The sequence below is a fragment of the Tachyglossus aculeatus genome, chromosome 2, assembly GCF_015852505.1.
Source record: "Tachyglossus aculeatus isolate mTacAcu1 chromosome 2, mTacAcu1.pri, whole genome shotgun sequence".
NCBI classification, from domain to species: domain Eukaryota; kingdom Metazoa; phylum Chordata; class Mammalia; order Monotremata; family Tachyglossidae; genus Tachyglossus; species Tachyglossus aculeatus.
The window spans coordinates 687,665-698,930 of NC_052067.1; the positions used below are offsets into that span (position 1 = coordinate 687,665).

The following is an 11,266-nucleotide window of genomic DNA, read 5'->3' on the forward strand; positions in this document are numbered from 1 at the left end:
TCAAGACCCGGAGCCGGAGCCCGAGCCCTAAAGGCCCGGAGCCAAAGACCCGGAGCCGGAGCCCGAGCCCGGACCCGAAGACCCGGAGCCCGGAACTCAAGACCCGGAGCCGGAGCCCAAGCCCTAAAGGCCCGGAGCCAAAGACCCGGAGCCCGGACCCCAAGACCCGGAGCCAAAGACCCGGAGCCCGGAACCCAAGACCCGGAGCCGGAGCCCGAGCCCGGACCCGAAGACCCGGAGCCCGGAACTACAGACCCGGAGCCGGAGCCCGAGCCCTAAAGGCCCGGAGCCAAAGACCCGGAGCCCGGGACTCAAGACCCGGAGCCGGAGCCCGAGCCCGGACCCGAAGACCCGGAGCCCGGTACTCAAGACCCGGAGCCGGAGCCCGAGCCCTAAAGGCCCGGAGCCAAAGACCCGGAGCCCGGACCCCAAGACCCGGAGCCAAAGACCCGGAGCCCGGAATTCAAGACCCGGAGCCGGAGCCCGAGCCCCAAAGACCCGGAGCCCGGAACTACAGACCCGGAGCCCGAGCCCTAAAGCCCCGGAGCCAAAGACCCGGAGCCCGGAACAAAAGACCCGGAGCCCGGAACTCAAGACCCGGAGCCGGAGCCGGAGCCCGAGCCCTAAAGACCCGGAGCCAAAGACCCGGAGCCCGGAACTAAAGACCCGGAGCCGGAGCCCGAGCCCCTAAAGACCCGGAGCCCGGAACTAAAGACCCGGAGCCGGAGCCGAAAGGCCGGAGGCGGAGGGTCCGCGGAGGTTCGGGCGGGTCCCCGCCAGGCTTCCGGTGGGGGGGGGGGCGGCGGCGGTTTCCGGAGGCTCCGCCCGCGCTGCCGGCGGCCGGGCTAGCGGGCTACCGGGCCGGGTCCCGGGTCCCGGGGCGGGCGGACCGAGGAGCCGGAGGGGCCGGCCGGCGGGTCCCGGGTCCCGGGTCCCCGGTCCCGCTTCCGCCATGCCGCTGGGCCTGAAGCCCACGTGCAGCGCCTGCCGCACCACCAGCTCGTCCATGTGGAGGAAGGGCGCCCACGGCGAGATCCTCTGCCACGCCTGCACCGGACGGGGAGGACCCGCCGCCGCCGCCGCCACCGCCGCCGCCGCCGCCACCGGCACCGCCACCGGAGGCCCGGCCGCCGCGGGAGGAACCGGAGGAGGAGGAGGAGGAGGAGGCTACGGCGGGGCCGGATTCGCCAGCACCTCGGCCGCCGCTTCCCTACAGAGCAACGGCGGCGGCGGCGGCGGCGGCGGCGGGAAGCAGGTGAGACCCGCCCGACCTTCCTCTTTCCCTCCTCTCATTCATTCATTCATTCTACTTGTACCTATCTATTCTATTTATTTTATTTTGTTAGTACGTTTGGGTTTGTTCTCTGTCTCCCCCTTCTAGACTGTGAGCCCACTGTTGGGTAGGGACCGTCTCTATGTGTTGCCAACTTGGACTTCCCAAGAGCTTAGTCCAGTGCTCTGCACACAGTAAGCGCTCAATAATCCCTTCTTCCCCTCCTCTCATTCATTCATTCGTTTATTTTACTTCTACATATCTATTCTATTTTATTTTGTTCATATGTCTGGTTTTGTTCTCTGTCTCCCCCTTCTAGACTGTGAGCCCACTGTCGGGTAGGGGCCGTCTCTGGATGTTGCCAGCTTGGACTTGCCAAGTGCTTAGTCCAGTGCTCAGCACGCAGTAAGCGCTCAGTAATCCCTTCTTCCCCTCCTCTCATTCATTCATTTATTTATTTTACTTGTACATATCTATTCTATTTGTTTTATTTTGTTAATACGTTTGGTTTTGTTCTCTGTCTCCCTCTTGTAGACTGTGAGCCCACTGTTGAGTAGGGACCGTCTCTAGATGTTGCCAACTTGGACTTCCCAAGCGCTTAGTCCGGTGGTGTGCACACAGTAAGCGCTCAGTAATCCCTTTTTCCCCTCCTCTCATTCATTCACTTATTTTACTTGTACAAATCTATTCTATTTATCTTATTTTGTTAGTATGTTTGGTTTTGTTGTCTGTCTCCCCCTTCTAGACTGTGAGCCCGCTGTTGGGTAGGGACCGTCTCTAGTTGTTGCCAACTTGGACTTCCCAAGCGCTTAGTACAGTGCTCTGCACACAGTAAGCGCTCAATAATCCCTTTTTCCCCGCCTCATTCATTCATTTATTTATTTTACTTGTACATATCTACTGTTGGGTAGGGACCGTCTCTAGATGTTGCCAATTTGGACTTCCCAAGAGCTTAGTACAGTGCTCTGCACACAATAAGCGCTCAAAAACCCCTTTTTCCCCTCCTCATTCATTCATTCATTTGTTTATTTTACTTGTACATATCTATTCTATTGATTTTATTTTGTTGATATGTTTGGTTTTGTTCTCCGTCTCCCCCTTCTAGACTGTGAGCCCACTGTTGGGTAGGGACCGTCTCTATATGCTGCCAACTTGGACTTCCCAAGCGCTTAGTCCAGTGCTCTGCACACAGTAAGCGCTCAATAAATACGATTGATTGATTAAGTGCTCAATAAATGCGATTGATCGATTCATTCAATCGTACTTATTGAGCACTTACTGTGTGCAGAGCACTGGACTTTTATTTATTTTACCTGTGCATATCTATTCTATTTATTTTATTTTGTTAGTATGTTTCGTTTTGTTCTCTGTCTCCCCCTTTTAGACTGTAAACCCACTGTTGGGTAGGGACTGTCTCTATATGTTGCCCACTTGTTCTTCTCAAGCGCTTAGTACAGTGCTCTGCACACAGTAAGCGCTCAGTAAATACGATTGATTGATTGATTGATTGATTGGGCTAAGCGCTTGGGAAGTACAAGTTGGCAACATATAGAGACGGTCCCCACCCAACCGTGGGCTCACAGTCTAGAGGTCTCCTCTTCTCTCCCTCTCCTCTCCCCTCGAGGTGGGCGGGGAAGGGTGGGAGACTCGACCCCTAGGAAGCCCCCCTGCTCGGTGACCGCGGCCCCTTCATTGCCTTGGACAGGGGGCTCGGGCCTGGGAGCCGGAATAACAACCATAACAATAATAATCATTGCACTTACATTGTGTCAAACACCGCTCAAAGCCCCGGGGTCAGGGTGGACACAGTCCCTGTCCCACATGGAGCTCACAGTCTTCATCCCCAGCGTGGCACAGTGGAAAGAGCATGGGCTTTGGAGTCAGAGGTCGTGGGTTCAAATCCCAGCTCCGACAACTGTCAGCTGTGTGACTTTGGGCAAGTCACTTCACTTCCCTGGGCCTCAGTTACCTTATCTGTAAAATGAGGATTAATCAATCAATCGTATTTATTGAGCGCTTACTGTGTGCAGAGCACTGGACTGAGCGCTTGGGAAGTACAAGTTGGCAACATAGAGAGACAGCCCCTACCCAACAGTGGGCTCACAGTCTAGAAGAAAAATAATATAATCATGGCATTTATTAAGCACTTACTATGTGCAAAGCACTGTTCTAAGTGCTGGGGAGGTTACAAGGTGATCAGGTTGTCCCAAGAGGGCTCCCAGTCTTAATCCCCATTTTACAGATGAGGGAACTGAGGCCCAGAGAAGTTAAGTGACTTGCCCAAAGTCACACAGCTGACAAGTGGAGGAGCCGGGGTTTGAACCCATGACCTCTGACTCCAAAGCCCGGGCTCTTTCCATTGAGCCACGATGATTAAGACTGTGAGCCCGCCGTGGGACAATCTGATCACCTTGTAACCTCCCCAGCGCTTAGAACAGTACTTTGCACATAGTAAGCGCTTAATAAATGCCATCATTATTATTATTATCCCCATTTTACAGATGAGGGAACAAGTCACTTCTAAATGAAGTGATTTGCCCAAAGTCACACAGCAGACAAGTGGCAGAGTCGGGATTAATATATATGTACATATGTTTGTATTTATTACTCTATTTTATTTGTACATATTTATTCTATTTTATTTTGTTAATATATTTTGTTTTGTTGTCTGTCTCCCCCTCCTAGACTGTGAGCCCGCTGTTGGGTAGGGACCGTCTCTGTATGTTGCCAACTTGTACTTCCCAAGCGCTTAGTCCAGTGCTCTGCACACAGTAAGCGCTCAATAAATCCGATTGAATGAATGAAATGAATGAATGTCCACTGGGCCATGCTGCTTCCTTAATAAGTCCCCACCCCTCCGGTGACCATGGTTTATTTGTCTCTGCTCCCTCTGCCCCTCCCATCCCCTTCTCCCCTTCCCCTTCGATGACAGAGCAAGCAGGAAATCCACAGGAGATCCGCCCGGCTGAGGAACACCAAATACAAGTCCGCTCCGGCTGCCGAAAAGAAAGTTTCCACCAAAGGCAAAGGGAGGAGACACATTTTCAAATTAAAGAATGTAAGATTGCAGCAGCCTTCCTGGCTGGAACTCTGGGGTTGTGGGTCCCCTCTTTTGCCTTGGGAGATTTCCCCCCCTGCTCTACCCCTCGCTTGTTTTTTTACAGTATTGGTTAAACATTTACAGTGTACCAGGCACTGTTCTAAGCGCTGGGGTAGGTACAAGCCAATCAGGTCGGGCACAACCCATGTCCCACGTGGGATTCACAGTCTTCAGTCCCCATTTTCCAGCTGAGGGGACTGAGGTCCAGTGAAGTGACTTGCCCAAGGTCACACAGCAGACAGAGTGTGACAGACAGACAGACACAGCAGGCAGAGCTGGGCTTAAAAGCCAGGTCCTGATACTCCCAGGCCTGGGGCCCTTTCCACGAGGCCGCACTGCTTCTGTCCGCGGAGGCCCTGGGCTCCTGCAGCCCCATGGCCAGTGAGGTGCCAGGTTTGCAGGGGCAGTGCCACCTGGACCGTGGTGATCGGTAACCCCGCTGAGGCACCGGGGAAGCGGGGGAGCCCCAACAAACCCTCCCCAAGGCTGGATTGACTGATGATTGATTTCTCTTGAAATAGCAGACAAGTGCCTGAGCCTTCCTTCCCCTCGCCCCTCTCACCGTCCACAGTCCGGGTTGAGGCGGGGCAGCACTGAGGCACTTCACCGCTCGCCAAATCAGTGGCCACTAGTGGCCCGTGGAGAGCGGAGTCAATCAATCAATCAATCGTATTTATTGAGCGCTTACTGTGTGCAGAGCACTGTACTAGAGTCGATGCCCCACTCTGCCCCGAGTCTGTCCCCGCCTGGGCGCCGTCCCCAGCGTGAAAGAAGTTTGATGTCCCAGCATTGAGAGAGCCGCTTCCTTGTCTCCCGGTGGAGCCCCTCCCCCCCCCCACCCCCATTCTGAGCTCGTTTCCCCTCGGTCTCTCGCAGCCCATCAGAGCACCTGAGGCCGTGTCCACCGTCGTCACCGCAGAGTCCATCTTCCACAAGGTGGGTCCTCCAGAGGTCCGCTGGGCCCTGCCCTCTCCCAGCCTGCTGGGCACTGGCTGAGCGCCTCCCGACCACTGAGGCGTGGGGGCCCCGAGCCCCGCTGCCACTGCTGGCCTCAAGGAATCTCCCCTGGGCCCGTCTGGGAGCCTTCTGGCTTCCAGGGCCACAGGACAGGGAATTGGCAGGGCTACGCCCGGCGAGGACCTTAGTATAGTATAGGACCTAAGTGCTTAGTATGGTGCTCTGCACACAGTAAGTGCTCAATAAATACGACTGAATGAATGAGGACAAGCAGCCGGGCAAGGTCAGGGCTGGGGCCTCCGGACTCACAGCAGGTGAGGGGAGTGGATCTGCTGAAAATGGCTGCTGGGGCAGTGGGTTAGGCTGGGCCTGGCTTAAAGAAGTTTGTGACTTGCTGCTCCCTGCCCACAAGGAGCTGTACAATCTACAGAGGGAGGCAGTTTTTAAAAATTACAAATATGTACATCTGTGGGGCAAGGGGTAGGGTGAATAGCAAGTGCTTGAAGGGAACAGGTCCAGGAAGTGCATAGTCGACGCAGGAGGGAGAGGGAGCAGGGAAAAAGAAGGCGTAATTGGGAAGGCCTGTGGAGGAGAGGTGATTTGAATAAGGCTTTGAAGGAGGGGAGAGCGTTGGTCTGCTGTATATGGAGGGGGAGGGAGTTCCGGGTCAGAGGGAGGACGTGGGCAAGAAGTTGGCAGTGAGAAGACAGAGGTACAGAGACTAGGTTGGTGTTAAAAAAGCAAAGTATGTGGTCTGGGTTGTAGTTGGAGATCCGTGAGGTAAGGCAGAAGGGAGAGAGCCGGTTTAGTGATTTAAAGCTGAGAGCGAGGAGTAAGGAGGTGGCTGGGCAAACGTCGGATGTTCTTGAGGAGTGGGGTGATGTGGACTGAACTTTTAGAAAAATGATCCAGGCAGTCGATTGACTTGTGGACTGAAGTGGAGAGATGGGAGACAGAAGGGTCAGCGAGGAGGCTGATGCAGTTGTCAGAGTGGGACAGGATAAGTGTTGACATCAGTGAAAGAAATCCTGGCCCAGGTCAGCTTGGTTGATGGCTTGAGTGGCATTCCAGGGTGGGGGGTGGCAGCCTGGCAGAGGCTGGACTGACCCCGGGACAGAGAATCAGGAGACCCGAGTCCTAAGCCCACCTCTGCCCCTGGTGCTGATTCCCCTGCTGGGTCACCTCGGGCTGGGCACAATCTCTCACTTTCTTTATCTGTAAAATGGGACTAAGAAAGCTGCTCTCCCTGCCTCACAGGACTCTTATGAGGCTCAGTTGAGGTCACTGATGGTAAAAGCACTTTGGGAACAATGAAAAGGACAACATGATCAAGGTGTTACTCATGTCTCATTGTCTAGGGAGAGAGTTTTATAAAGTGGCAGTGTTTGGCGCAGTTATTCTGTAGTTATACAGTGGTTGGTGCAGTAATGATTGTGGAATTTCTTAAGTACTTACTGTGTGCCCAGCACTGAGCTAAGCAGCAGGGGGGATATAATCAGATAATAATAATAATACTAATATAGTATCTGTTAAGTGCTTACTATGTGCCAGGCACTGTACTAAGCGCTGGGGTGGATACAGGCAGATTGGGTTGGACACAGTCCCTAAGCCCAGTTTACAGATGAGGTAACTGAGTCCAAGAGAAGGGAAATGACTTGCCCAAGGCCACATAGCAGACAAGCGGGGGAGATGGGATTAGAACCCATGACCCTCTGACTCCCAGGCCTGAGCTCTGTCCACTATCAAACACAGTCACAGTCTCAAGAAGGATGACAGGTTTTAAATCTTCATTTTATAGATGAGGAAACTGAGGCCCAGAGAAGTCGAGTGACTTGTCCAAGGTCCCACAGCAGGCTAGGATAGGAGCTGGGATTAGAACCCATCTCCTAACTCCCCGTCCCATGCTCTATCCACTAGGCCATGCTGCTTCTCCTGGCCACGCTGAGTTGGAGGCGGGAGAGTCGAGAGCGAGGCACAGCTGGCAGGTTGGTTACGGGGGGAACGGGTGAGGAGAGCACGTAGCTAAGGTGGGGTTAGTGGGTGGGAGCCTTGGAGCCGACGGGGAAGTTTTGGGACGATGGGGACCCGGTGGAGGGTTCCTAATAATTGTGGTGTTTAAGAAGCCCTGACCATGTGCCGATTCTGGTACTGTGCTAAATGCTAGGGTACATATCTACAGGATAATCAGATTAGACACAGTCCTTGCCCCCATCAGGGCTTACAGCCTAAGTTGGCAGGGAGAAAGTATTTAATCCCTATTTTACAGATGAGGAAACCGAGATGGAGAGAAGTTAAGGTTCATGCCCAAGATCCCAGTAGGGGCTGGTGAGGTCGGGATTAGAACCCAGATCTTCTGACTCCCAGTCCCGAGCTCCTTCTGCTAGACCATCCTGTCAAGCATTGAGGAGTGGAGACATGTGGGCCAAGCGATGCTCCAAGAGGCTGAGCTCTCTGTGTAACAGCAGCAGCAGCCGGGGGGGTCTAGATGGGAGAGGGGAGAGGCCGGAGGTGGGGAGACCAGCAAGGAGGCTGACACAATAGCCTGGGAGTCCACAGCCGAGGCAAGACCAGAGTTCGAACCAGTGGAGAGGAGAGGGCGGATTCAGAAGGTGGTGTATTGGAATCAATCAATCAATGAGGTTTATGGAGCACTTGTTGTGGGCAGAGCACTGTGCTTCGCGCTTGGGAGAAGATAATACAGAGTTAGTAGAAACCGCCCTCAAGGTGTGTACCATCTACTTTGGTAGACAGTAAAATAAATTACCAAGAGGAAAAGGGACGTAGTGTAAGGGTAGGGACATAGGTGTTGTTAGTTTGGGGTGGGGTATCACAATGCTTAAGGGCTTAGGTAAAGCTGGGGGTAGCGGGGTGGGGAGCAGACCCATACGGGGGTCAGGGAAGGCGTTTGGAAGACGACGCTTCTGGGAAGAATGGGTGAGATTTAGCAGTAGAGACTGACTGTGAGGCTGGAAGAGCGGGAGGAGTCAAGGATGAGGCTGAGACTTCTAGGTCGGGAAGGATGGTGATGTTCTTGACTGAAATAACAAAGTTACGGGATTGAGGAGTGAAGATGGGATATTCAGTTTCAGATGTACTAAGTTTGAAGTGCCGGTGAACTATTTAACTGCGGGTGACCTGGAGGGCGGCAAGAGGATAGGTGGGTTTACTGGGTAGATGAGATGTAATAATATTTGGGTATTTGTTAAGTGCTTTCTTGGTGCCAAGCACTGAACTAGGCACTGGAGTAGATCCAGTGAGAGCAGACACAGTTCCACAAAAGGGGTTCATTCTACAGGGGAAGGAGAACAGGTTTTGAATCCCCATTTTACAGATGAGGAATCTGAGGCCCTCTAGACTGTAAGCGTGTGGTGGACAGGGAGCATATCTACCAACTGTTGTTATACTGTAATAATAATGATGGTATTATTACTGTACTTTCCCAAGTGCCCTGAACTCCGGAAGCGCTCAATAAATACGATTGATTGATGCCCAGACAAGTTGGAGATATGCCCAAGGTCACACAGCAGGCGAGTGGCAGAGACGGTATTAGAACCCAGTTCTCTCGACTCTTAGGCTCTTGTACTTTCCAATAAGTCCCGCTGCTCAGTTCAATTGGTAGCATTTATTGAGCACTTACTCTTTAGCGGAGTCCTGTATTAAGCACTTGGGGGAGACTGACTGTAAAATAAATGACAGGTAGGAGGAAGCAACAGATCGTAAAGTTTAAGGCACTCAGTCAGCACACTCCCCCGGTTACTTATCCTTATTCTTCTTCCACTGCACCCCACTTTGCTCCTCTCAAGTCAGTTTACTCACTGAACCTCATGGTCATCTGTCTCACTGTTGACCCCTTGCCCACGACCTCCCTCTGGCCTGGGACTCCCTCCCCATTAACATCTGACAGCCCACTACTCTCCCCTCCTAAAATCCCATCTCTTGGAAGACTTAATCTTCCCACTCTATTTCCCTCACTACTGCCCCTCAATAAACCTGTGGTATTACTAAAGACTCTTAGGTCTTTAAACTCTGTTGTTGCTTCCTCCTACCTGTAATTTACTTTAGTTTGTGCCTGCCCCAGTAGATTATAAGCTTCTTGAGGGCAGGGATCATGTCTTCCAGCTCTATTATTATGATGGTATTTTTTAATGCACTTACTCCATGTTCTAAGCACTGGGGTAGATATGGGATAAACAGGTTGAACACAGCCCCTGCCCCACGTGGGGCTGACACTCTAGTAGACAGACCAAACACTGAACCTCCATTTTACAGATGAAGAAACCAAGGCATAGATAAGTTGCCTAAAGCCACACGGTAGGCAAGTGGCAGAGCCAGGATTAGAAAGCAGGCCTTCTGAATCTCAGGCCTCTGCTCTTTCCACTTGGCCAGACTGCTTTTCCCAGAAGTGCTCAGTAAATACCAGTGATTGTATAGAAGTGCTACTGGGGTTTGGGGCAGTAGCCAAGTCCTGAGGTGCTGAGATGCAGCAGAGGGGGAAATAGGGGATTGGGCCTAGAGAAGTGGTTGCCGTCGTCTTGGATTTGTGGGTTTGGGCTGGCCTCCCCAGACCGGAGCGGGTAGCCAGTCCCGGGGAAGCCTCCGGGACTCCACTGCGTCTCCCTAGGGAGGGCCCTTCCCGGTTGGGGTGCGGTCTCGGACCGAACCCCCGGCCCGGTTCCCGGTGCGCAGCCCCCAGGAGCCACTGTGTTTCCGCAGGGCGTGTACTACCAGCTCGGGGACGTGGTCTCCGTGGTCGACGAACAGGACGGAAAGCTATACTTCGCTCAGATCCGGGGCTTCATCCAGGACCAGTACTGCGAGAAGAGCGCTGCCCTGACCTGGCTCCTGCCCACCGCCGTCAGCCCCAGGGACCAGTTTGACCCGGCGTCTTACATCCTAGGTCAGTGATGGGCCGAGGGGTGGTGGGGTAGGGCAGGGCTGGGCCACCCCCAGCCACATGGCTCGCTGTGCCCCTTTCAGGGCCAGAAGAGGACCTTCCCAGGAAGATGGAGTATTTGGAGTTTGTCTGCCACGCCCCTTCCGAATATTTCAAGTCCCGCTCTTCCCCGTTTCCCACGGTCCCCACCCGCCCAGAGAAGGGCTATATCTGGACGCACATTGGACCCACGCCGGCCATCACCATCAAAGAGGCCGTGGCCAACAGCCTGTAACTCTCCCTTCCCGGAAGGCCTGGGCTGGCAGGCCTGAGAGAGAGCGCTCGTCCGAAAGAAAAATGGACTCTCGCCGGGCCTCTGGGCCAGACTGGAAACTTTCTTCTTCCTAGACACAGCCAGAGGTCTGGGTCCCGGGATAATGTGAGTAAGGGGTAATGGAACTGTGTGGTCAGGGGTGGGAGGGAGGGAGGGGAAGCACTTCCCATTCCCAGAGGCCAGGGATGAGCGGGGAGCTCTGGGTGGGTCCCCAGCAGGCAGGCTTGGGGCTGACTTCAGGCTTCCACAAAGATGATCACCATCCAAGGTGAGCAGTGTGAATTCTAGCGCTTCAGTGGCGCATTAAAAGTTATTTTTCACTGAACTCATCACTGCTTGAGCCTCTTAGTGTTTGTTAGGAGGGTGCAGCATTCCTGGGCCCCGAATTCCCTCTCCTGCCGCTGTCACGGTATTTACTCTTCCCCGAGCGCTTCCTGCAAACTCTGGACCGCCCGGCCTGACTCGGGGTGGCGATGACCTCCGATGAGATCAGAGCCACCACCTCGGGCAAAGGCCAGTGGGCAGGCTCTGACCCTCTGAGCCCTGGTGTCCACAGTGGGCCCTACCTCAGTTCACACAGTTGCCCTTCTGCAGCAACAGACAAGTAAGCAAGATACAGTAAGCAGCTGTGGCGTAGGCTGGAGCCCGTCCTGCGGGGAGGGAGGCAGAGCCGGGACCCAGGACCTCCACAAAGCATCAAGGCAATCAGAGGGCAACCCTCCCATGCTC

The 11,266-nt window shown here is 54.0% G+C and overlaps 1 protein-coding gene across 1 annotated transcript; it reads left to right on the forward strand.

The window, feature by feature from the left end:
• Window positions 1-893: 893 nt before the first annotated feature.
• GATAD1 (GATA zinc finger domain containing 1) lies at window positions 894-10,867 on the forward strand. The gene is made up of 5 exons (XM_038762446.1): window positions 894-1,255; window positions 4,206-4,331; window positions 5,250-5,309; window positions 10,044-10,227; window positions 10,308-10,867. Exons 1-5 carry the CDS (start codon window positions 953-955, stop codon window positions 10,496-10,498), a joined length of 864 nt encoding a protein of 287 aa, XP_038618374.1. The 5' UTR covers window positions 894-952; the 3' UTR covers window positions 10,499-10,867.
• The last annotated feature ends 399 nt before the right edge of the window (window positions 10,868-11,266 follow it).